The following is a 27,753-nucleotide window of genomic DNA, read 5'->3' on the forward strand; positions in this document are numbered from 1 at the left end:
AGATATAGTTGTCAAATTCAAGTGTACCTTTTGTTGTCCTGCTGTTCATTCATGGGGGAAAACAGCATCTGTTCCTTTGGAAGGATGTGAACATCACATCTGAGGCACAGTCCAAGCATCTTATGTTGAGGCCAGCATTCAGAATTATCCCTATACTCATTTTCTCATTTTCCTGACAGCAATGCACTGAGTCTGCTGAGTTATGAATTCAGGATTAGTCAGCTCAGGACCCAATCATGCTATTTGTTTTAGAAACAAAACTTCCCTTTCTTCTGGAGTTCACCATTCACCTCCCTTCCTTTCTTGAGAGTTTCATGCCCTACCAGCTTCTAAAATTGGTTCTTAAATGAGTGTTGTATCCGTGCAAAATGAAAATAATTCTGTTTTCATTGTTCTCATATTATTAAAATTCAATGGTTATGTTTTAATTTCCTAAATATAAGTTCTTTTGCTAATGCAACCTTACAAAATAATCTAGAGCCAATTTTATCCCCTCTGAAAACTTTGAAAATGGCAGTACGCTTCATTTATCTTTAGTCTGAGAGCATAACAAAAAGGTATCAGATCAGAATTCAATAGCCCTTTTCTTTCTCTGTTTTCTTTATATTCAAACCACCAAATAAAAGCTTTGGCTATTAGTTTATCAAAATGTTGTGCTGGTATCTCTTAATAACTCATCAAGTACCAGGCACTACGTTAAGTAATTGGCATTGCTTTAATTGATTCAATCAGTACAATAAAGTAGACTTAATATCCATATTCTAAGTGAGGAAATTAAGACTATGAGAGGTTAATTTCACATAGAAAATGAAGCAGGCAGAATCTGATCACCTGGCCCCCTCTTATTAGATCACCCTACAAATCACATAATCTTATAAGTGTGATGGGATGAAAAAAAAGTAGTATAAAGTACTGTATAGGCTTCACCATGAAAATTGGCTACAATTAAGACAAGTTTTCTTGCAGCCTGGGAGATCCCAGTGTCCATACATGAGCACATGAGGCAGACAGAGAGTAATTTCTTCCTCTCCCCCAATGTTCTATGGCCCATCCATGCAAATACTCCTAAAAGGAAGGTGGTATTTGAGAAACAAAAGAACCATGCAGGTTGAATTGCTAATGACCATAATTCTTAGTGAGGCAAAAGATTGTCACATCTCAAAGTTCAAGACTGAATCGAATAAGTATCCTGATGAGAATTACATGGATACGTTGAATCAAATGCCTTCTAGAAAATACGTATTCCTTGAAAAGAACAAAACTTCTGTGTATGTGTATTGAATTCATTTTCTGTATATTTATGACCAGCATTGGGTTTTCCAGCAAGCATGTCTCCCGTTCAGTTATTGTCTTGTGCTCTCCAAGGCTAACAACCATAAGAACTAGGTAACTAGGTATCCAGTGACTTAGCATAACAACTACATATTACAAATTAAGTGCACCCCCACAGTTGTCTGTGCTGAGGAGTCCAACTACAGGTTCTGTACCACAGTCTCTTCCTTGAAGAACAGTGAAAATGGGGACTGGATTTCAGTTGAGATTTTCCCATTTCCCATGTGTATATATAAAGAAGATTGAACATTGCTGAGTTCTTTAGTAAAATTGCAAGTCATTTGCCTAGTTCTGATTGAACAAGGAATGTTCCAGAGGCCTTCCATTTTGACTTTAGCTAACTCTGAATTTCCAGTAATGACGCAGACCAAGTACAACAGTGCCCTAATGGGCAGCCATTTTGTTGAGGAAGCTGAACACACTCACCCTTTTAAACACTGAGTTAACACTGACTTCAGTCCTGTTATTTCTTCAATTTAAGGTTACATTTTCTTCCTCCCTCAGACTAATGTCACTTCTCCATCTTGAGAACAAAAACAGCATTTGGCATTTGGTTATCCCAAACGCAAATCTTCGACCCTTTGTTTTTAGTACTTTGCCATTTTGATTTTGCTTTTTTAATTTGCTTGTGACTCTCTGCTTCCCCCATCTTTTTTTTTTTTTTGGTACAATGATTCTTACCTTGTCTTTCCCCAGTCCGTTTCTGACCTGGAGAGACGTACAGCATGTTATTGTCAGGACTTCCCGTGCGGGACATTTGAACGCTAATGACTGGAAAACCAATGCTGCTGGTTTTAAGGGTGAGAACTTCTTTCATATTCTGTCACAGGCAAAATATTTTTATTTTTCCCCCATTTTAAATGGAGAGCAGGATATACAACTCCTCAAACGAAATTTTAAATTTTATGCTCACAAAGAGCTTGATCTTTTAGTAAATAAAAGGCAGATTGATATTTTTTAAAATTAAAACTACATATATAAGGCAGGCTTCTTAGTCTTCCCAGATGATAAGTCAGTTTTTTAGATCAATCAACTCCCAAGTACAGTCGGCCTATGGGACTCCTAATTAGTTTACTTGTGCTGTCGATCATTATCTGAGTTGTATTTTAGCAATGTATTTTAAATTTTCTTACCTTCTGTAGTAATTATTTCCTCTTAAATAATAATGGATAGATATTGTTCACATTAGTGTAGCACTGTTAGTCCATGCATTCTGTAAATTTTGTTTTGTTTTTTTTCAACTTCCACAAAAAGAACAAGCGTATTTCTAAGAGATGTTACTTTATATAGACTAAAAATTCTCATGAAGCTTTGTTTCATTCACTCCTTATGCACCTGTGTACACATATAACAAAATTTTTCCCATGGCTAATGCAGATTATATTTCCCTCCAATGGTCTTATTAACAGCATCCATTTTATTTATTGTCAAAGATAATATGTGTTGTAATTAAAAAAAAAACCACAGATGTTCTAAGGATTAGTATAGTTTACTCAAGTTGAAGATGACTTAAATTTTAATCAACTAAGTTTTAACAAGATTACTTTTTATCACACCTTTAATTTTAAACTTACTCCCAATAATTTTAATATTATAACATAGTCCCCTGTGGATAAGAACAATGTTCCATACCATAGGGAATATCTACTTAAATAAGATTCTATTCTTCAGATTGTAGGTAATATACTGAATAATCCTGAACAAGTCATTTAATTTCAAAGGGTCCTAATTGTCCCAATTTATACATTTTGGAAGCTGAATAATATTATATACATGTGATATCTTAAATATGCTTTTAATATATCCTTAGGGAATTATGCCTAATATATGCAAATATTCATGTTGGAATATATATTTAAAAATTATTTATAAATAGCTTATAATACACTCATGATTATCTAGACCCTATAAATATGACAGGTAACCAGTGCACATAAATAGTTCTTTAATGTTTTCACCAAAGGCTTTGCTCTGTTTTTAAACAAAAGACTGTCCCTCTGCTTTTGAGTATTAGCAAACACCTCTTCCATGCTTGTGAAGGACACAATTGCAGCAGTGTCCAATGAACTTTTTAATCTAAAGAGTTGTCAATACCTGGTGGGATCCCATTCTCGGAAACCCCAGTCAAATCACCTGATCCCCACAGTGCAACATCATCGGGCACCATCAAAATTTTTTGAAATTTATTGTTCTAGAAAACTCGGAATGTATCTTCCATCTTGGTTAGCTTCCACATGTGCCCAACTACTGCTGTATAAATCCATGAGGCTGTTAGGGAGCAAGGGACCAATGCAGAACCTTGGCTGGTTCAAGGCTGGAGTGAACTTCTTAGCAGAAGGTTCACAGACTAAGTACTTTGACCTCCATGAAGCTGAGGAATCAACTTTAACCCAAATAAATGTCTTAGTTTTACTTATTCCTTTTTGGCAACTTAAAAGGAGCAAATGGTTCTAATAAAACATGCAGCTCTTTTGAAAACCCCTGTTGGTTTTGGAGAGGGGGAAACAGAGGATTTAGACTAAATCACCAGACCCAAACCTGAATCTGAAGGGGCCTGTACGCTGCTTCTGGCAAGGAGGAAATAGTATTTTACTATTGCACGTGGCAATATTTAGTATAATATTTCACTCTACTCTTAGATGCCTGCCAAGAGTAACAATTAAAGTTCGCTTTTTCATAGATGAATTACTCTGACTGGTCTAGGTTCCCAGTGGAATTGTTTTGTAATTTTGTTGATGGCAAGCCCCATATTTCATCTAAACATGATCATAATGAGATGAATTTTTTAAAGAGTTATTTTCTTCCCTACTCTAAACATTTCCATCCCCTCCCAAGTGTCTCACAAATAAAAGCGATTACAGCAGAGGCTAGCAGGAGAAGCAACGTGCTTTGGGGAAGCAGAGAACACAGGTCACCAGGACCAGAGGAAAAAAGCAGACTGACTTTTTATAAAATAAGAACTGAAAGAACAAAAAGACCTAATGTTTGGAAGAGGTTTGTGTAAGGAGAGCTCAGTAAGAGCTCGTCCTTTCAATTAGGTCAGCTGACTTTTACAGGCCTTGCTGAGCAGGAATCTATGCCAGGCATTCCTCCCTTGGACAGGAGAATATGAAAGGAGTCTGCCACCAAAAGCCTGTGCTCACAGGTGCTCACCCCCATCCCACCCAACCCAGACTGAACACTGATCAAAATGTATGCATGAAATGAATTCAGAAACACCTGTACTTCTCTGGCCTTGCTTTTGTGATCTAATGTTGAGCAATTGATTTAAAGAGTATGTAAAGAAAGGGAAAAAAAGAAACTGATAGCAGTGATGAGGATGTTAATATCCAACAGAATTTCTTTCTCGTCTGGTAAAGCAGAAGCCACTGAGAGTAGCTACCAATTCAGTTTTGGGTTTGGAAATCAATAGATATTATCACTGACAAAGAACACCCTAAACAGCAGTCCCTGCCAAATCCACTTTACAAAAAACCTCCCTATACTTCTTCCTTCAGACATACCCACATGTCATACCTCCCAGGCTAAACAATGGGTGAGCTAGACAGCTGGGGGCCCTCCCAAAGGCAGGTTTGATCCAGACTCACTCACTTTGTGTGTTGTGGACCTAGAAAATGGAAGGTGTTCCCTGTTCTTGAAGCAGCTTAACCTTTAACAATAGAATTAAGTTTATTTTGTCCCACTGCTTCTTGCATAATAATAATAATCTTATAAGTAAAATGTCTTTATAGCATATCAGTTTTTCAAACTAAACATAATCCAATGAACACATATTATGAAAACTGACTAAATGTTGAGTTGCCGTGTTCACTTCTGAATAATTCTCACTAAATTTCAAACTACACCTTTTGATTTTATAACTCCTCTAAAGATAGTTTTATGAAAAACAAATGCAATAAATATCATATATCAATGAAAGAATCTACTTGAAATTGTAAGTGCAAATAGGAAATTGTCTTAGATCAGATGAATAGGTCTGGTATTTTGCCACTGGAGAAATGAAATCTAAATTCTAGTATTTTGCTACTGACCAACATGTGTAATGCCGTGACATGATTCTAGCGTTAAGCTCTTTGGGATTTTGTCAGGATTATTGCTTTTTCTCCCTTGATCCTTTCCCATTTCTTTTATGAAAAGGCTTTTCTGTTTTGTTTTGCTTTGTTTTGCTTTCTGTTCTTTTTAATCCTCCCTCCATGCTTCTTAAAATGTACCGAGTAAGTATAGAAGCAAGGGCTTTTTTTCATCTGGGTGGTTTTCTTCCCAGAATTTAATTGATGCTGTCCCTTCATTTATTGATATTTCCTAGCAACTTCAGTGTGCCAACCCAACTCATGTTGAAGTGAAGCCAGGACGTAGGCAGAGATGTCAGAGGCTCCATAGTGCTGCCTAGTCATATCTGCCCTGGCATAATTCACATATGGAGACAGAAATTTATATAATGCCTATTTTTATACTTCTGAGATCTAAGACCCAACAGTCTTCCAGATCATTTTAGAGAAAAGTATCAGTGATCCTTCTCTCATCTTCTAAAATGCAGCCCAACCTCAGCAGCAGAAGGCATCTAAGACAGAGAATACCTCTTTGGGGTCTGATGTGTACATCCAGCAACTCTATTCGGGCACACAGGATTGTGGCCCCAGAGAGCCATGCCAAAGACTTTCATTTGGGCATTCTTGATAGTCTGTGGCTCGTTTTATTTCAGGAGGAAGTTAACTCTTTAGGGGGGATCCGTAGATCCCTTTTAGTGCTTTAATATGAGTAAACTGCAAATGCACTGTCCCTCTTTCCCCATGTGCCTGGGCTGTGCAGCCCGGTTCTGACTCCTGACCTTTGGTTCTAGTAATGTGTTTATGATGATGATTGAATGCATGGACGTCAGTGCTCTAGCTTTATATCGAATTATTTGTATTTGGATTATGTGACTTAAACTCTCTTAAATCTAGGAACAGGAATAGACGTCAGATAATAAATTAGGACCTTCTGTCATCTTTACTAGGCGAAAGGAGGAAAAAAATGTCATTGAAAAATCAAAAATGACAACTCAGTGAGCGAGGGTACCACGCCTTCCATTTCACTGCCCTCCCAGACTATGTAAGTCTCTTTTTTTCTTCCAGCATGTTGCTGAAATCTCCCATCCCCACTGACTCCTTCTTCCACCAAAACTAAACTACTAGATTTTTTTTTTTTAATTTCTAACTGGTTACCCACCATGGGAAAACGATTGACAGTCTAACGTGACTTCTTAGCCTCTGAGACCTTAACTTTTAATAACCTTTATTACTTTCAATTGCCATCCATTTATTTCCATGGGTAGGGCTGGTAATTTTAAGATGTTCCAATATATTTTGAGTACCTACCTGTCTTGCTTTCAGTTTGTAACACTTATTAAAAGGAATTAGAAATGCTGAAACCATTAAGCATGCCATGTGTGAATCCAAATGAGAGGTTTTGAATTGTCTTCTTTTTTGTTTTTCACGTGTATGAAGTGATTTCTAATACTCTTGTTATTTGAAGGGGTAAAGTTTCATTTTATTTTCTTATTTCATATTCAAATAATATTTCATCTCTGCCACCTAGAACATGGATTTGCTGCTGGTAGCTGTGGTTAAAGCTCCATAATGCACCTTAATTGGTAACCTGTACATTGCATTTTTGAAGAAAGGTCAAATTGAAATGTTATTCATATGATCCGTGTCAGAGGTGGGATTAGACTCTAGTTCAAACCATTTGCAAAAATACAGCAATTATTACTTGGAAAGATAGAGGGAGGTAAATTTATTTGAGTCTACCTAATAAAATTCGCTCCCTGGAAATGCCACTGTGCCACCTGATTTTTTTTTTTTATTTGAGATTGTCTATTTTTCTTCTACCATTGTGCTTTGTGACCTGACCTTCATTCCCTATTCATTGACTAAAATTTCTTTTCTTATTTAATGGTCATTGTATATGTGAGCTTATTCTCTACCTATCAATAACAACAACAACAAAAAGATGTGAATTACACATAAATTAGGGATTTTACTTTATTTCTTTTGTCTGGTAGAGATTTACCTAAATGTCTACATGGGAACATAGGACCCCTGGCAGCAAAGCCTCTTGGATCATGGTTTAATCTAGAGTCTTATATCAACTGGTCCCATCAGAGTGTTCAAGTCAAGCCTACTAAATATGTGAAGTTTAATAATATGTCCTGTAAATAAAAAATCCTTTTTTTTTTTTTTTTTTTTTTTTTGCCTCTCTACTGGCCTTTTACTGAATGATGGTGTTAGATTTGTTGGACTTTGAGACTTTGGTTTGGTGTCCCTGTAATTTTAAACACACACTTTTACACTTAAAATCTGTCCTCGGGCTGCATAGTAGAGCCCTTGTCTAGCATACACAAGTCCCTGGGTTCAGTCCTGAGCTCTGAAAAAAAAAAAAAATCCACCCTCAGAATAGAATTTAAATGATAGTTGCATTATTTGCCTATTATTTCTCTGCTAGATATAATTAGGAGGATTATATTTGGAGTATTTTTTGTTTTGCCACAGTCTTAATAACCAAATTATATTTTCTGTGGCTTTGAGACCAATTAAGAATTGTGCACCTTGGTTTTTGCAGAATGTGGGTAACTAATAGCCAACATAATTAGGAGGCTGAATTGAATGAAAAGTGCTTTAAAAATAGAAAACACCAAACATAAAAAGAGTCTTAAAAGTATATTTTCATGTGTATCTGTTTTCTTACCTGAAATAAGAATAAAGACATGGAACTATAGTGTAAATAAAATATTGCTTGGGGGATTGAAAATTAATTAAATGACCTAAAATGGGCTGCAAAAAATATGTACTAAGGACTTCATAATGAAGTTATCATGTGTCCTCCAACTAATTTGTCCCACAATCTTACATTAATGTTAACACAACTATATGTAAATTTTGTTTTGCAATATGTAAATGTCACCTTAAATTCACCCTACAAAATGTCTAAAGTCATAATTAGTTTCTTCAATAGAGAAACTAGTAATAGAAATTTGAATTGATTGTAGAGTACCAACATCCTGTTGACTCTTAAGTAATTAATATGCCAAATAAAATTTGTAAATATAAAATATGATTTTTTTAGCAATATACAAAAGATTCTACATTTAAGAGAAAGTCAGTGTGTTTCTTTTTGTGTAATTACTTGAAGAAATCCAAATTACTAAGTCTTACTAGGTTGGACTTCCCAGTAATTTTTTTTTTCTTTTTTCTTTTTTCTTTTTGGTGTCACTGGGGATTGAACTCAGGGGCTCCACACATGCTAGGCAAGCACTCTACCACTGAGCTACATCCCCGACCCTTCCACGATTCAAAAACTCCCTATTTCAGCACATGATTTTGATTGTCCTTAATAGTAGCAAATCTTGATATTTTGTGGTGACAGTTGATATTTTAAGCAAGATAAAAGTCAGCAAGCCGTAAGACAAGTGGTTACAGAGGGTGAGTAATAAGAGTACTTTTTGTCAGAAAGTATGTTGTGACTATGAAGTACTGAAATGAATTTCTTTGAACCACTGATAATTGGATTCTGAATTCAGTTCCAAAATAAGATTTGAAAAACTTAAGCCAAGACAAGTTTATCTAGAGACTATTTTGAAATTTAACTCTCTTTTTTTTTTTTTTTTAATTTGAGATTTCCTGGTTTTTAAAACAAAAAATTCACTCCTCTCTATAGAGGTTCAGAACTCCAGTCAAACAACCTGGGATTGAATCTCATCTTTAAAAACCAATAAACAATGTATCTGGCAATCTTCATACCTTCTTCTCAGCTTTATTCAGATGAATTTATGTACAATGAAAACACACTATTTTAATTCATAGTATAAAGCATTTTTTTCTTTCTTTTTTTTTTTTCTTTCTTCTTTTTGGTACCAGGGATTGAACCCAGGGGCACTTAACCCCTGAACCACATCCCCAGCCCTTTTTATCTTTTATTTTGAGACAGGGTCTCACTAAGTTGCTTAGGGCCTTGCTGAATTGCTGAGGCTGGCCTCAAACTTGGGATCAGCCTGTCTCAGCCACCTGAGCCACTAGGATTACAGACAGATGCCCCCCACCCAGCAATATAATACCTTTTGTCATGTATATATACATCTTTGTAGTCACCACCATGATCAAGGTGGAGATTTCTATGACCCTAAAACAGTCTGGTCTTCTCCTTATGCCCTGCCCTACATTCACACCATGCAGCCATTGGGCTACTTTCTGCCATTGTACATCAGATCACTTTTTGTAGACTTCCATATAAATGAAATTATTTGAAATTGACTTCTTTATCTCCATCTAATATTTTTAGATACACCTATGCCATTAAGTATGTCAGAAGTTAGTTACTTTTCATTTCTAATTAATATTCCACTGTACAAATGTACCACAATTTGTATATTTCTTCACTTTTTCATGGATGACTTTCTGGTTTCCAATTTGGAGTTAATGTGAGTAAAACTGCGAGAGATAGCCGTGTACAAGTCTTGGTGTGGGCAAATTATAATTTTTTTAAGACATAGGAAAAAAAAAAAAAAAAAACTCTCTAACTTGAACAGAGACCCCAAGGAGTGAGAGAATACTCCAGATACCTAACCAGATAATAGGCCATTTCAAATAGTATACATAGAACTTGTTCACCAGAAAGGAAGGGAATCCCCATAGGTAGAATCAAATGGCAAAGAGGAGAACAAGGAACAGAAAATCCTATAAAGAATTTAGCACCATTCCTCACTTATAGGGTACACTTAGGTAAAATTATTTAACCCCTATATGTCCTGCATCACTCTAACATAGTTAGGAATCTGTTCAGATTTTTTTATAATGAAAGTTGAACATACAGATATTGATACGCATAGAGCTATGCCTGTTAAAATTGTTGTGCATGTAGACAGAGACAGTCACAACCCCAATTAGAGCTCAGTATTTCATAGTTACATATCTCCTGCAGCTCTTCTGTTCTCATCTTTATTTTGTTTTTGCTAATTTGGATTATTTGTTTGCATTTTGTATTGTGATTTTAGTTGAAGATTCTGGATCAACGTTTAACCTCCTCCTTTGTGTTTCTTTTTAGTAAACACTAAACAAGCTCAATAAGGGTTTAAAGAAAAAGCATATGATCTGCTAATGATTGTGAATTACACTCATGCCTTGGGTGTAACCTGAATGAGAAGCAAAAGTAAATCCAATGAGAGGGTGGAAGATGTTTGAGAATGTTAGGCTTACTCAAAGTATGGGAAGCAAAGCTTGTCTCAGATATTGTCTTGAGTTGTTTCCTAGTCAGTTTGCAAGCACATGCATGCTTTTGATTATTGGCGTTTCCTGAGGAATTATAACTGGAGGAGATAGCTAGAGAAAAACTGCAGTTCAGGAGAAGGGGAAGAGAGGTTCCAGAATGCCATGAAAGGGCAGGTGTCATGTGATACAGAAAACAATTTAAAAGAACTTTGAGAAGCCAAGCTACTTGGGTCCTTGAGTTAGGAGTTGAAATACATTTTAGAGCCACTGTTGTGATCTGAGAAAGTCAGTTGGATAATAGTAATGACTTTCAAGCAAGTTGATTCTGGCTGCTAGTTGGGTGTCAGGAACAGTTTTGTTTCCCCAATTGATGGTGTGAATCCACTGATGTGCTCTGCAAGATGACTTGCACATAACCAGTTGACCTGTTGAAATGGATGGATATTCTCTTGTGGTGATCACTTTATATTATCTTAGTATGCAACTGTATACTTATGACCTTCAGGACTGTGACATTCAGCAAAATTTGTTATCATCTCTGGGCCTCCTTCTGAATGAGGAGGGTTTTAGAGTTAGGATATATGATCATCTTAGCTAGATCCTTTTTTTTTTTTTTTTAAGAAGAGAAAGAAATGATTTTGAAATGACTTTTTAATAAGCCGGGGAGAAGGATATAAGCATGAGATTGCTTCTTGGCAAATGTCAAGCTAGAACTGTGCTTTGAGAAGACTGCATCAATGTCCTTTAACCAAAGTCTTCTCATCACCTGTTATCATTCACTACAACCTCAGAAAACCACTTACCTGTGACATATAAACTTCTTTTTAATATTCATTTGTAGTCTTTGTATGCACCACGCAACTTTGCAGAGAGTTAAGAAAATAAGTAATGTAATTCTGGTTCACATCCTGAATTGCTATATGACAGTTTACACAGGCACAGTCACAAAAGCTTTTGAGTTTGTGATGACTTTTCTCTGAAGTTTTGCATGAATATGACTTTTCTTGGCCATGAAGTCAAAGTCTTAGGAAAATGCATTGATTTTATGAGTCCTGCAGAGGTTACAATGTAGATGCCTTCTTAATGTACTGTGTAAGATGATTGTGTCTCAAAATCACTTGCTTCTGTTCATATTCTATCCTCAGACGCACCCTCACAGCCAATGGGAGAGTGTGTACCCAACTTTGTTTCAGAGTTTAATATTATGCATCTTAGAAGCCTAAAATCCTCATTAAATTCCAGCCACCTATCATTAGAGAATCAGAGAACTTAGCTAAAATGTGAGAAATGTTTATGAGTATTTGCCAGAGCTCTCACAGTTGGTTGCCCAGGTTGTTGACTACATAAGAGAACCACACTAAGGGTTAGGCTGAGAATAGAAATCTGCCCTGGAATTCACTCACCAAGTCATATGCACTAGAGTATGATAATGTTCTCCTTAAAGAGAGCAGTACCTTTCTCAAATTCATGTAAGCCCTATGTGGGTGTTTCTATTTCATAAAATTCTGATGTGATTTCTCTGAAATTGTCAAAGACACAGATATCTTTTAAAAGGTCTCCATCCAGAGATGGTTTTATTCATCTTCACCTTCACCCACTGCTTCAGTACTGACATTCACAGAACCTATTCCTGGTTAACAAAGTAACTCAGTCTTACTAAAGTTAGAGGTTTTTTTAGCATGACTACAGTCAGATTTGTGACTGTCTTGTCCCTCTTTATTGTCACTTTTCTAGAACAAGTTTGAAGTAAAATCTCAGAATTTTAAGTGAATGTGACTAAGCCTAAATCTGTAGTTCTTTTCCCATTCTTAGGTACATTCATCCTTTTTTTGTGACCAAAAATGATTGCAGCTTGTTTAATTCAAATGTGTCATTATTTTGTATGGAGTCCAGTAGAAAGTTCATGTCTGGGGTGAAGACTCCTCATAAATATTGACATGTGCAGGACACATGAGCACAGAGCAGTGGTGGCAAGGCTGCATTTGAAGCTTTCCATGATTGACTCACAATGGTCCTCCCTACAGATCACCTTTTTAACCAAAGAAGGGAGCCCTAAGTGTGGAAGAGAAAACTGTGTTTGAGGTGAATAGAAGAAAATAGTGAAATTTAGTCGATATGTCCAGCAAAGACTACTGCACCCCTTCCATGTCCCAGATCAGGGACAGGGAATGTAACTGGCTATATCTACACTGAGACTGTGGTAAGTGGGTGATATGGAAACTGGTTCAGGATCAACAACGTGACCCAAATGAACAAGAGGTGGAATGGCCTTCCTTAGCATCTTGTAAAACCTTAGAATTAGTAAAGATGGCTTAGCCCATCCTTTTTTGCAACCCAGAGAGATCTCGATATTGGTGCCAGTGTCTTTAATATAAACCAGATCTCAAGATTCAAAAAGAAATCCTGAAAATCAATCCTGCCCTTGTTTTCCCCAAGGCCACTGCAACTAGCAGGGTATAGTGACACACTAGGCCATCACTTTGCAAAATCTGCCTGGATACATCTGCTGTCAAATAAATAGATCCATATTTTTTCCCCCTTAGATCTCAATGCAGACTCTTTATACATGTTCACATCTTGGTAGCCTACAGCATTTCAAAGCAATTAAACTTCTATCACACATCCCAATAATGGTTTCGACAGACTTCATTTTATAGTGCAATACCAAGAAAGACAGTACATCCTGAAATTTCCAGAATCATCCTTGAGAGAGCCAAAAAGAAGGGGATTGTGATTGCTGCTGGGTGCTAACAAAACGGGACTCCACGCTTTGGCACTCAGTGTCACTCTTCCATCTGTGCATGCCTGGCTAGTTTTAATAAAAAACTGGCCTAAGCATGAATACAAAATAAAGTAACTTTTCCATATTAATATCTTCACACTCAGGGAAAATCCCTGATAGAAATGGCTGAAGAAGGTCATTTCTCAGCAAGAATAGGGGAAAGTGTGATGGGCCAGATGTTAAATTTTCTTTCCAAGCCCCACGAATTTCTTTCTCTGCACATGATATTTTAATGAGTTTTGAAAGAAGTTTTGAAGAACAGAGCAATTTCTATGCAAAAGACAGAAGAGTTACCTATATAACTTCCAAATGATTCCCCCACCCTGTTACATTGCAGGGTTACTCTGAGCATATGATTGATTTCAGACTTTAGTGGAAAGAAATATTTTCCACTAAAACCGTCATCATGGATACATATATAATAGAAAGATTCTGAAGACTTTAGCTCCATTTCCTATGACTTTGCACAAGTACTTCTAATGTCCATGAGACTTAGTTTCTTCCACTACAAAGTGTGAATAACACTATTTTGCTAATATGATTGTAATGATTATTTTAGTAGCTTACAGGTGATAAAATACATACGTAAGCTATTATTTTTACCTCCCCTTTGGAATTTCATCTGTGCATCTTGTTTGGAGTAGCACACTTGATGCATGAAAATGCTTTCATTTTCCAGACAGTAGAACTAGGAAAGACACTTCAGTCCATTTTCTATGTTTCACTTTTGTACACTGAGCAGGAATTTTTACCTCAATTCAGCAACCTAATGCTACCCTATCAATGCATACAACTTAACACCTTAAGTAACAATGTGCATTTGAAGAAGGAAGTATCTAAGCCTTCCACGCTTGAAGTGGGCAAACTAACATATCCACAGGTTCATTAAGAAAACTTTTATCTTCTTAAAATGTTTTTATAAAGGAAGCAAAAATATTGGGGATAATTCATATAAAAAGATATTGACCTCATATTCTCTATAGCCGGCTCTTATTTCTTGTACTCCAGGTACAAGGGAAGGCATTTTGGGAATCAGACCTACAGAGTCTCATGCCCTGTGTTGGAGATATTAGCCTAATCACCCAGACTTTCAAAGAGAGATGCCAACCCTAAAGAGTGGTTCTCAAAGTGGGGTCCCTAGACCCACAATATCAGCATCCTTGAAAACTTGTTTAAAGTACAAATTGTGGGCCTTACCTCAAAACTACTGAAACTTTTATATTATATATATATGTATACACATACATTCATATACACTATCCTATATATATATATATATACACACAGACACATGTTGTATATGTATATACGACATATACATATATACAATATAAATATATATACATACATATGTTGAATAGTGTAATAGGACACAGCAGTCTGTGCTTGAATAAATCCTGGGTGATTTTGATGAGAACCACTGAATTCATTCACCCTCCTTATGCAATGAATTAATTTTCTCTCTGAGCCTTTGAATAGTGCTAACAAAAGATCATCCTTAGAAGAAATGAAAAATGGTCTCTCAGAGCATGTTTTTCTTCAGTTTGCTAAGGAACTGATGAAAGGTGCTCCCAAGATACCTCATTCTTCTGGGTTGCTTAGCCCTTTACTTCCAGTCCCCCTCATTCTCCTTGCTGTCAATTGAACCATGACCCTCTGTTTTCAAACTTTGCCTCTCTTTCCTTGGAGGAGGGGAAACGTTTCCATTATCCTACTGCTTCAGTTCTGTCCTTCCTTTCACAGCTAGTCTGATTTAGCTAAAACTTCCTGCAAACATGTTTCTACTTCCTCCTTCACCCATCCCCCGCTGGCCCTATCCCTAAGCCTCAAGTCTTCTTCTAGCATTTTCTGCCCTTCATCTCCCCAGTTCACAGTTCTTTTCCCTTGCCTTTTGTGATGCAAAGATAAACCTTTTGTTCTTCTTTGACCTTTAAATTCTACTGTTCTTCTTTCCTGACTTCTTTCAATTATAGGTATCAGCTCCTTGCTAAGGGTTTTCATTTCCACATCCAGAACAGTGACTTTACCATCTGGAATCTCTTTACAAGGCCTTTCCTCTGGCATTTAAAATCACAACTTCCAAAACAGAACTCAGAACCTAACCTCTGTAGTCAAGGAATACTACTCTGCCCATCACCCCGTGCAAGTTGACTCCTTCCTCACCTCAGTCACCTACATTGTGTGATTTGTGAAATTCCCGTGCTTCTTTCTTATTTAATTTTCTATCTCATTGACCATTTGCAATAGTGCATCATCTCCCAAGTCTCACCATCTCAGGAACTAGTTTCCTGCTTCTGTCCTGTGCCCTTTCATATCCCATATAACCAATGCCAAATCCATCTTGTTAAGAGTATCAGTTTACATTACTTGGTTTCCTGCATCAACAGCCATTCATTGCCTCCAGGTTAAATCTGATTGCATTCCAGGCCCACAGAGCCTTCTCAAGGAAGCCACCATTCCAAATATCCTCATTAATATCCCTTCATTAATCCAAACTATCTAAGAACTTAAGAGTCATTTCACATATTATTTCATCTAAGAGAAATATCCACTCCATATCAATGGCCTTTTCAGAAACTTTACAGAAATTTCACTATTATTATCTCTTAAACTTAAAAAATTGAGTGTCATGTAAATGAAAAGGAAAGTTCATGAAGAGCCTAACATTGTGCCTGAGCCTCAGATGGGTAAGATGTGGCTTTCCTCTCAGGAAGATGATGTTATTCCCAGTGGCTGGAAATAGTTTCTCCTTCATGCTTTGTGATTATCTGTTATGGTAGGTGATGGTCCATGTCAGGTGAGCCAGTAGGGGTACAGATGGATGAAATTGCCAAATCTCTGGAACCACCGAGTGAAAATGCACTATTTGAACTAAATATCAACTAGATTTTTCTTTTCCTTTCTTTTATGGAAATTTAAGAAAAAAGCAAAAATAAAGGGGAATTAAATGAAGAATTTTCTAAAAATAATATGTGAATAACTCACACATAGGAAGATCTCATCGTGTTGTTTGCTCAGTTTGTACCAGGAAGATCCAAGCTGGGGTACTGACATATGGTCAATCTAACCCTTAATTAGCCTTTTATCAGAGACTTACAGTACATTTTTCATCTTGTTCTCATCTTTGTCTAGACAATCTTAGTTTCCTAAAAATAAGCAAAAAAAAAAAAAAAAATATATATATATATATATATATAAAATCTGGAGATGCCCTAGGCTACACAGCAAGGTTTCACCAAGCTGGCGAAATAGTTCTCCTACCTCTGTTCAAGAAAAATCAGTTAAGTACTTCAAGAAAATTACTTCTTTATAACCATACTGGAAGCAAATTAAAGGGGACTGGCCAGGGAAAAGAAGAAAGTAATTTGACGTCTTTTTCTTTCCTTAAAATGGAAAGAGACCCTTGAGAGTAGACAGACATATCTCTTTTTTGTCTAATTCTGCAAATTCAATGAATAGTAAATATATACTTTGAATATGTAATATAATCAATTGTGTGTGTTTGTAAGTATGTAGATGTACACAGGTAAATGTAGAAGAATGTTTTCCTAAACTCTTACTGTTTCTTCTCTGTAATGATGAGCCCATCTGACTACCTACAGCTGCTAAGCAAACTCCTCCCAAGGGGAGCTTTGAAGTACAGCCCCAGCAGACAGCCCAGTATCTGGAAACTTTCCACAGACAAGACGTCAGTCATACTGGTGACGGCTGGCACGTTTGGATCTGGCTGGAGTTGCTACAAGAGTCTGAGACTTTAGGAGGAACAGGGAAAAATAAAAAGAAACCAAACAGCACAATTCAAACTCCTGTATTTTTCTACCCCAAGGAAGTCTATGTTTTGCTCTACACAACAGAAAAAAAGAATAGTGACTGTCATTCTGACTCTCTAAGATCCTTATATGCCTTTTTAACCTAAATCTAAAAGTTTACACAATGAGGAGATACTAAAGAGAGATGGTAAGGCCAGGGGCACAATGATGATTCTGGTTAGGTGTGACCTGACGACATTACAGGAATGAGAAGCATCACTCATGTTTTTATACTTAGCAGGTTACATTTTATGTTTTCAGATTTACCTGTCTATTTTTACTTTGAAAGAGCAGTTCTTAAGTGTTTACATTTTGCACCGGGACATGGTGGATTAGTGCCATGTCCCAGGCCCTCTTGGTTGTGTGCCCTCCTCCTGTCCCACACATTTGGCCCAGTTTGATTAATAGGTGCAGGAGGTGCAGGTCTCTGGTGGGAGCAGCTGTTTCAGAGCAGGTGGTTCAACACTTTAAGGATCAAAGAGCCCAGAGGTGGTAGGACCACAGCAGCTGCACGCAGCTCTTTGATCTCTGGTTCGTACTTTCTACCCAACCCCAGATGAAGCAGCCTCCCTCCTACCAGGAACTGGGGTAACCACCTTTTACTCTGGTCGTTTACTAATAGGTAGATGAGAACAGCAACAACTGTATTGATGGTGAATGACATCCAACAGTCTTGGTTGGGTTTCAGTTGCCCTGCAGTCTGGTCCACCCCCTATTTATTTCCTGAGATATTTTCCACTCTCCCCAACCCTCACATCGCCTATCCTGGGGGCTGTGGTTTCATTAGTGCTCCCCAAAACTACACTCAGCTAGCTAACCAGGAGACTCAGTCCCAGCCAGTGAAATATGCTCTCTGCATCTCACCCTAACTAAATCCTACACATGCATCAGAATACAACCCAAATATCCACTAACTGCAAGTCTTGGCTGACATCAAGAGAGTACTTAACAGCACATCAGGTTCTAGTAGGTTTCTTCAAGTCTGTTCTTTTTTACTGGTTTCTTACCCTTTTAAAGTGCTTTTTATATCTACAGTAATTACACAGTTTGGTGCTTTTAATTATTTTTCATTATATCATAAAATTATTATTGTTTCACCCCTTCGTTGACTGGAAACACAACTCATTTTCTGTTTCTTTGGACCTCATTATTGGATTGAATACAGAGTAGATGCTTCACAACCCAACTAAGTAATATAAAAACTAATTATATCAATTATTAGCTTATAGGTGAGTAAACCTTATCCAAATTGCTTGAGATCAGAAGTGTTTTATAGTTCTGATTTTTCTTTTGACTTTTAGAATATTTGTGTGTGTGTATGTATGTATGTGTATATATATATATATATATATATTTATATATATATACGTAATTAGTTATACTGAGGGTTATACTGAGGGTAGACCCCAGTCTAAACAGGAAATTCATTTATGCTTCCCAGACACTTTAAATACATGCCCCAAAGGTAATTTTATGTGATATTTTAATACCTCTGCATTTTTGATGGCAACCTGACACATGAGGTCAGGTGTGGACTTTTTCCACTTGTGGTATTTCAGACTTTGGAACATTTTAGATTTTAGATTTTAGGGATGTTCATCCTGTATCAGTGAAGTGCATTGAAATTAGCACTTTTGAATAGTCAAGTATTGACCCTAATTTGTCAGCGGAGTTTTTTTTTTTTTTAATTTTTGATTTTTATTTGTTCTAATTAGTTGTACATGACAGCAGAATGCATTTCAATTTATTGTACCCAAATGGAGCACAACTTTTCATTTCTCTGGTTGTACATGATGTAGAGTCACACCATTCATGCAATCATACATGTACCTAGGGTAATGATGTTGGTCTCATTCCACCCTCTTTCCCACCCCTATGCCCCCTCCCTCACTCCCATCTGCTCAATCCAAAGTTCTTCCATTCTTCCCTTGCCCTGCACGGTTATGGCTCAGCATCCTCATATCAGAGAAAACATTTTTCAGCCAAGTTTTTGACATCAGTGATTATATGCATTTTAACAAATACAAATACAGGTTCAGGATTTCTGTCTACCTTCTAGTTACTGGATTATTGATGTGGAGAGATGTGGGAGCTCTGCCACTCCCTAGTAGCATCACATTATGCTCTCAGTTCTGCATAGAGTGAACAATCTCCTGGCTTGTTTATGAAGGGAGGGTTTCCTAGGACACAGGACTTTCAATTTTAAAATCAGGGCAGTCTTGTGCAAACCTGGACATTTAGTTCCCCTATTCCTCAGGAATATTTTCCTCAGTGGAAGATACTGGCTGGACCTTTCTATAAATATTCAGTAACGGATAGCTGTCACTTAGTTGCATTTTTTCCCCTTATATGCAGAATTTTAAATTTCTCCTGGGCTCCTTGTGGAGAGCTTCTATTTGCCCTTTTTTGCACCTGGATGCTGTATAACATGTCTGAATCTGACACGGTGGCAGCAGAAAAACAACTTCAGAAAGCTCAAAAACTTATGAGAAGAAAAACTCTTGTTTGAACCAATCAACTTTTTCAATTATATGTGAATGCTTTCCTAATAGTCATCTTAAATTCACCATGATACATCAGTTCCATGTAATAGTTAACAGCAACAGCATTTCAAATAGCTGGCTCCAATAAGGAGCGTCCACTAGAAGAGAGAAATTGTACTAGATTTCCCTGGTTATAGTTTCTGTTGCTTAGAAACTTCTGATTTTTTTTTTCCTACTGAGCTACCTAGCTTTTCTCTAGAATTGAGTTTTTAAGGCCTCCTAGCTAAAGCTTTGCTTGAATTAACTATATCTGCTTTGAAGCTATACAGTTACTTACTTGAGTGCCTAATAACCAGCTTCTCTCAGCACTTCTGGTCTTATCAGAAAAAGAAAATTTACTTGCCAGAGAATATTGCCTATTTTCCTGAGTTCTTTTGTCCATCTCACTCCAAGCAAGGAAGCCTTTGGATAACTGAATAAAAACTAGCTATCCTTCTGCTATAAGACAAAACCATTTTCCTGAGCTTATCTGCATAAAGGAGCCTATTTATGGGGTTTCATTTGCTGTCTTCTATGTATCCAGACATACACAGCCTTATAATCCTAAAGAAAAACATAATGAGATACAACTTTTCAGATCCCCTTTATTGAAGCATTCTACAAGAAATAAATTTACTTTCTGAAAAGTACACAAATAACTTTACTACAAGATCTTTATGTATATTCCTCATTTCTTCAGTACCTTTCAAATATCTGATTTGATTTTTTAGTCATGACTAATGTTAAACCAGAAATGATATTTGCTGCCCCCATTCACAGGAGTGAAAGTTTCTGCTGAAACCAGTCAGGATCCCTGTTCCCGCCAATGTTAACAGCACTTTAATGTCATAGAATTTTGCATTTTGCACAATGCTTGCATAGAGTGGATTCTGCTTGATCATCATAAAATTATTTCCAGGCTCAGGTTTTGCTTGAGCCTAGCATGAGAAATGTGCATAAACAAGACTTTTATGGCCATATCTCAACCAGTTGTTTATGGTATATTTACCATCGTTATATATTTGTGAAATATGAATATTGGCTCCATGCTTGAATAAATTTCAAGTGTTATTGATGACTTCGTGGAAGTCAGTTAAAAAAAAAAAAACAGACCTCCTACTTCCCCTTACAGTTCTTTAGTACACATTTTGTGCTACTTTGTAAATTTACTAAAATTTCTCAGTTTCATTCATTCTTTTCACAAATATTTATGGAAGCATTCCCCTAAGCCAAGTTCTGCAGCCACTGGAGAGAAATCATACCTGTGACCCTTCATGGTGTCCTTGGGACAGGCAAGACAGACTTGACTCAAATGGAAAAAAAAAAAATCAGAATTTCTGTATTTATATGTCACGTCATTTTACTGGGTGAACATTTTATACTATACAAAAAATGATTAGACTTCCAAGCTGTTTAATGGTTATTTCCCCTATTGATATCACTTTTTGAATGAGCTATCTGCCCAACACATGCATTGTATAATTATTTTCTCATTAGTATTTTCCAACAAAACAAATAACTTCTAATTTGAGTACATATATTTGATGTATTGCCAGCCCCAAAGGGGGAAAAAGGCAAAAAGAAATGTATTTGAAATTTCTCTTAGGCTGTGTATCTTGCTTGGGAACAGACAGACAATTTTGAGTATTTGAAAATACTGAAAATCTCTGTTACTGACTCAGTTGACCTTCACCATTCTAGTCCAATTTCCTCATTTATTAATATCATGTCAGTAGAATTTTCTTCTTCTTGACCTGCTGATCTGTAGTTTAGCTGTAGCTAGTCAGCCTCTTTTCTAAACATTCATTTTGAGCGTTTTTCCCTGGAGGGCCTTTTCCCTGGAGGGTAGAACTTGAATGGGAAAAGGAAACAAATTTATGGACTTCATAAAGACTCAAGGTGCTTTTCAACTTAATTCAAGTGGTTGCTTAACAAGCAAGAAGTGCTGGTGGTATTTGATGACTTTTTTTGCTAATTAATGTCATTATGGTTGTTGGGTGGACAGTTGTTAGGGAGGAGAAGAGCCAGAGCCAGCACAGCTGAGTTGAGGCTCAGGTACTCAGCCAGGGGCTGCCCCAGGATTGCCCTGACTGCCCGGAGCCTTTGCCCTCCCCTGCCTCCACCGCCTTCTCCAAACCCCCCAATCAGAACTTTAATCTTATCCCTCTAAATTGAGATAAAATGATGAGCTATGCTGCTTTAAAACTACTTCCCATTAGCATGGGGGATATTTGAATACTGAATAGAGATGGAAAGCCCAGCATAATGTCTTCGTTAAAAATTTCAGTATCCCCAAGGAAAGAAAATAATCATAATGTGCCTGATGAGATGGTATAGGCTGTGGCTAAGTGATGAGTGAGAATATCTCTGTTACATGAGTTTTAAAAAAGATCTCCTCAGTCGTGTTTCCTTAGGCTTAAGCTTTTAGTTTTCTTTTTTAAAAATTGTTTTTATGTGTTAATTAACAGGCAACACTTGTATATGTTTATGAGTATAGGGTGATATTTTCATGCATGTATCGAAATCAGAATAATCAACATTTCCACTTTCTTAGCATTGGTATATGTTGGAAGACTTTGAACTTCTCCTCTCTTCTGTTCTTCATAACTTGAAAAATAGGTCATTGTCAACTCTCTGTTTGAATATCCATTCTCCACCCTCCTCTATCCTCTCTTCCACAAGCCCAAACTTGACATTCCTCTGGTATCACGTTCCTCCTGTATCACGTGGGTCCCTCTGTACCTCTTTAATAACTTTACATGATGTTAAGTAACTAAAACAACATATATAGAATTGTTCATAGCCATTACCAGCTTTTGATGAGGTTATTGATTGAGAACTTCTATTTTCTTTATTCTTCTCTGGATGTAGTTAAGATTTTTTTTTTTTACAATGAATATGCATTGCTTTTTAATGTCACGATTAATAAAAGATGTAAAAGTACCTTATAAAAATCCTACTTGTGTCCTTGCCATAGCACAGCAGGCTTGTTATTTTTTATTGAGTATGGCCTATCTAAGTACCTGATGGCAAAATATTGAATCCTTGCATTTATGTAGTTTTTATAAGATTTTCTCACATGGGACATATAATAGTACTTCATGAACTTAGTGATGACAACAGTATAGACCATAATATCCCTGAACAGGGAAACTATGGATTAGATGTTTTGTTTACTAAGAATTATGTGATTATCAAATAACATAAGTAGAGCTACTTCTGAATCTTGGCACAATTTTCCTTTTTTATGTGCTTTAATTTATATGTGCTCACATGTGCATAAAATTCTGCTAAAGTTCCCATGAAACCTGTAAGAAAATATAAGAACTAGTTCCTACCATCAAGCAGTTTAAAATGCAGTTGGAGTAAAATGACACCTACTGACAGTTAATTAACAAGTCCATCCATGGCACAGATTAAAAAGTGCAGTGCCTAATATAATGAGTGGCACACAGAAGGCACTGGAGGGAGGAAGGATGGATGGATGGATGGTTGGATGGATGGATGGATGGATGGATGGATGGGCAGGTGGATAACACAAAGGCAGGTGGATTGATGAATTAATTAGTTATAGAATACAAAGGAGAAAAGTTTACTGTCACAGTTGGTTGAATTTCAGTAAACATCTTTTGACTTTTTTCTTGCTCAGAAAATAATTCAGGAAGGGCAAGATAGATCAGCTAGGCCTTTAGGTACTTTGACTCTGCATAAAGAGGAATGAAAGAATTTCAAGCCAAAGGCTCAGCATGAGCAAAAGCAGTGAGGCAGAAAGACCCAGCTCTGACTGGAAACTGCAAGAGTGGCCTTACAAACACAAAAGGTTTGATGAGCAGGTTGTCTTGAAAGGAGAATGGGACTATGTCATAGGAAATCATGAATTTCAAGCTGATGTACTTAAATAATCCATAAGCATGGGAAGCTATAAAAATTTTTGCATAAATCTAGTAATATCATAATGAAAACTTTTTGAAGCAAAATCTGATAGAAGTATGTCTTCATCTTGAATATAATAAAGATAGGAGAGTTCAATACAAAGTGCAGATGTTAAATATTCAGCTGTGATTGTAAGATATTTTCAGAAAGAACTGCACACGTAGAGTTTGCTATATTGTCATTTAAATATTCTTAATTGACATTTCTGAGCCAGTTATGTCAAATTCAGCTTTAGATCAATAGGTATTCTAATTGAGAACAGATTTGAAGACAAAAAGCTGGCATAAAAGTCTAGAGGCCTCCAATATCTATGCGTATAGTTTAATAAAATTTTATGTGCTAGGAGAAAGATAATAATTTATGTCTTCTGGGGTATTTATCCTAATATGTCAGAAAAAATGGTATTTCTTACATGTGAGTTCTACTTGCTAAGAAATTGTCTATCATTTTCTTTAAACTTGTTAATTGTTTTACCTCACAAAAATCAATGATGTCATCATTTTTAAATGCAAACAATTAACAGCAAGCCCCTGAAGGAAATAAGGTGGTTTAGAATCCATCTCTGCCACGACAGTCTAGTCAATCTTGGCCAGGTTTCTCTTCATTCCTCAAGTTTTCTCCTCCATGAATGATGACAATAATCTCACTAACATCTTAAGATTGTGGGAAGGCTCAAATGTAAGAATACAGACAAGTACCCAGCATGTAGTCACAATTTATAAAGGAGAGTCATAGTATTAGTAATTGATGAATAGTACACTTTTATTTATTTGTTTTGTTTTCAAGTGTTTGCTAGAAAGATAGCTAGGAGCCCACTGTTGTGTGTCTGGGGTCTCAGCTGAGTGACTCTGTAAGCCATCCTGTGTAGCATAGGTTGTTCCTAACCACAGTGAAGTGACCAGCCTCTTGCCTTCTGCAGTGAGTCACCTCTATGGATTTGGACTGATGGATGCAGAAGCCATGGTGATGGAGGCGGAGAAGTGGACCACTGTTCCCCAGCAACACATGTGTGTGGAGAGCACAGACCGACAAATCAAGTAATGTTTGCAGCCCACTGACCACATGACAACACCCCGAAAGATGGAGGCCAGCGTATGTCCTCCTGAGAGCCTCCTGTCACATGTGGGAGCTAAAAGCTTCTGTTGTTTTTTTCTGATGTGATAGAATGACTAGGATTCTAAGCCATTAAATGTCCATTAGCATAACCCAGGATCCTTAAAAGGAAAGCATCCCTTTCAAGGGGATTTGGGAAGCCCCTTACCAGAGGACCTTCTAAAACTTTCTACCCCATTAGTATCTCTGTTTGATAATGCAAGAAGTTGGGATACCTAAAAAAAAAAAAAAAAAAAAAAAAAACAGTATTGAATGTTCTGGAAACTAAAGCACATAACATGTAATCCTCCAGAGAGTGGTACAAAGTGTTTTAGATGAGATTGCAATTTACTAGCAACTTTAGGACCTATTCCCCAATGTTAGCTGCAGACTCAGAAGCTACATGGACAACATTTACCAAACAATTATGTGGAGTGGCTCCCAGGGACTAAATCCAAGGAAGAGCATTCCCTCTCAGTGGCTTGCTTAGTATTTGTTCTTGGCTATCTTTTCAGAGACTTTTCTCTCTAAAAAAATATTTATGAACTTAGTTTATGATGAAACTAGAGTCACTATAAAATTTGAGGAATTTTTTTTAGGAAACAAAAAAAATGGACTCTCTTCTGGTAAAGAATGAGAGGAAGAAAAAGCAAAAGAATTGAAAAAGAATCAGTATTTATTCAGTACTTATTATGTGCCAAGCCAAGTTCTAGAAAATCTAAGTATGTTTTCTTCTTAAAACTTCCTAATAAATCAGGACTGGTGGTACACATCTATAATCCCAGCTACTCGGGAGACAGGGACAGGAGAATCACTAGATAGAGGCTAGCCTGGGCTGCTTAGTGAGACCCTGTCTCAAAAAAAAAAAAAAAAAAAAAAAAAGGAAAAGAAAATGAACTTTCTAATTTATATTTGACAAATGAGAAGATGAGATCAAATAAATTATTTGTTTATTCATTCACAAACATACTCATCAACTAAGTAATTGTTTCTCTTGTACTTTATGGGTGTCAAATACTGAGCTAAAATACTAGGGAGAAAGGGGGACTAAGAAATGTTCCCTGCCCTTGTGGAACTTAGAGAGGGAGTCAAACAAAAATATGTAGTAAGTAGATGATTACAAATTACAAGCTAATTCTGAAAATTATAAAAGGTAGGAAATTAGAATTAGGGAGCAAATCTTGCCTATGGTTCAAGGAAGGTCTCAGAGAGGTGAAATTACAGCTTTAACCTTGAAGTGGGAAGCAGAGAAGAGTAGTACTTGGGGCAAAGTAGTATATGCAGATTCCTCAAGATGAGAGACTTAGATTATCCCAGAAGCTAAACTGATGCCAGGGTAGCTGGACCCCAGTGTTCAGGGGACAGTGGCACCGGAGGACACTAAAGAGGAAGGCAGGAGCCTGTGGGAGGAAAGGGCATGCCCAGGGGTTACAGGCAAGGAGTCTGTAGACCAGGAATGTGAAGCAAAGTGTTGCTCACTCCCAGACCTCTATTCTACTGCAGAACAGGGGTTCTCAGAGTGCATTCCATAGATCGGCAGCAACACTGTCTCCCAGGAACTTGTTAGAGGTAAAAATTCTTAGGGCACACCCAGACCTACTCAATCAGTCTCTCTAGGACTGGGGCCCAGCCATCTGTGTTTTAGCAAGGGGATTCCAATGCACACCCCTGCTGGATGCCCACTCCCTGTATGAAGACAGTCATTAACCCTTTGTGTGACCCACTCTTTGGGTGTCAGCACTGTAATCCTTTAATAACCAGTGGGCAGCTGCTTGCCTTATCACATGTATACTCATTCCAAACCTCCAGAGTCACTCAGCTGAGCGCTGCTGCATAGTTTGCTCACTCTTTTCTCCCTCTCTCGTGCTCTCTTGCAGGACAATTCGCCCCAACAGTGCAGTGCGCTCCATCTACAAAGCCTCAGGCTGCTCCGACAACCCCAACCACCACGTTAACTACCTAGAACACGTAGTTGTGCGCATCACCATCACCCACCCCCGGAGGGGAGACCTGGCCATCTACCTAACCTCTCCTTCAGGAACCAGATCCCAGCTTCTGGCCAACAGGTACAGTGATGACCTCTGCCCACCCTTGTGGGAGGTCACAGCAATGCTCAGCTATCCTTAACAATAGAAAGGGACCACTCCTGCTTACTCCTAGCCTGGGAGCCAACTGAGGAGCCCTTAGTTGTCACGATCTCATGCTCATAAATCCGAGTGGGAAACTGCCTAACATCTTTAGGCAAGGGAAAATATGGCATTTAGTAGTTGGATAATAAAAATTACACTGTAGAAAAATCGAAGTTCACTTGGTTTTTATTTTCATTTTTTTTCTTTCTTTTTTTTTTTTTTTTTTTTTTTTTCGTGGTGCTGGGAATTGAACCCAGGGCTTTGTGCATGCAAGGCAAGCACTCTACCAACTGAGCTATATCCCCAACCCAGCCACTTGTTTTTTACCCTAAAAAAGAATTGCAGAACTCTTGAGATGCCCTCCATTGTCTGCTGAAATTTGTTACAGATTAACTGAATTTTCTTGCCCAAGCACTAACTTTCCTAAGTTAAAGAAAATTATGTTTTTTAAAGCACATGTTGGAATTTTTTTCTGCGTAGGGCCAAATAGTAAATATTTTGAGCTTCCATAGGTCTATATCTATATCCCAACAACTCAACTCTGCCATTAGAGTGCCAAACCACCATAGACCATAGAAATGAATGGTTGGTGACTGTTCCAGTAAATCTTTATTTACAGATAGACAGCAGGTTGGATTTGACCTGAGGCCTATAATTTGCAGATCCTTGTTTTTAAGGTTGGCCCCCTTCAGTCTTTGTTGCCTTAGAGGGTACACAACTTCTCTTCTTATCCACTTTTCTTCTCGCTGTTCCCTCCCAAATATTTTACCACACGGGTAAGTAACTGGATCATATGCAGGTTGGGATCTTGCAGAAGGAATAAGACTAGAATGTTCTAGTGTAGATTCCGCCCCCCACTTTGGTTGACTTTTGCAGTGGTTGGAAGCCTGGAAAGGAGTTGTCATAGTTGGG

At 37.3% G+C, this 27,753-nt stretch overlaps 1 protein-coding gene across 3 annotated transcripts in view; it reads left to right on the forward strand.

The window, feature by feature from the left end:
- The window catches only part of Pcsk5 (proprotein convertase subtilisin/kexin type 5), a 438,740-nt gene that overhangs the window by 228,956 nt on the left and 182,031 nt on the right, over positions 1-27,753 (forward strand). For all 3 annotated transcript variants that reach the window (XM_047525058.1, XM_047525059.1, XM_047525060.1), the window contains exons 10-12: positions 2,029-2,132; positions 24,540-24,657; positions 26,590-26,778. In XM_047525058.1, the coding sequence (XP_047381014.1) occupies positions 2,029-2,132; positions 24,540-24,657; positions 26,590-26,778 (411 nt within the window). The remainder of the gene's footprint in view (positions 1-2,028; positions 2,133-24,539; positions 24,658-26,589; positions 26,779-27,753) is intronic.

Source organism: Sciurus carolinensis, chromosome 14 (genome assembly GCF_902686445.1).
Source record: "Sciurus carolinensis chromosome 14, mSciCar1.2, whole genome shotgun sequence".
NCBI classification, from domain to species: domain Eukaryota; kingdom Metazoa; phylum Chordata; class Mammalia; order Rodentia; family Sciuridae; genus Sciurus; species Sciurus carolinensis.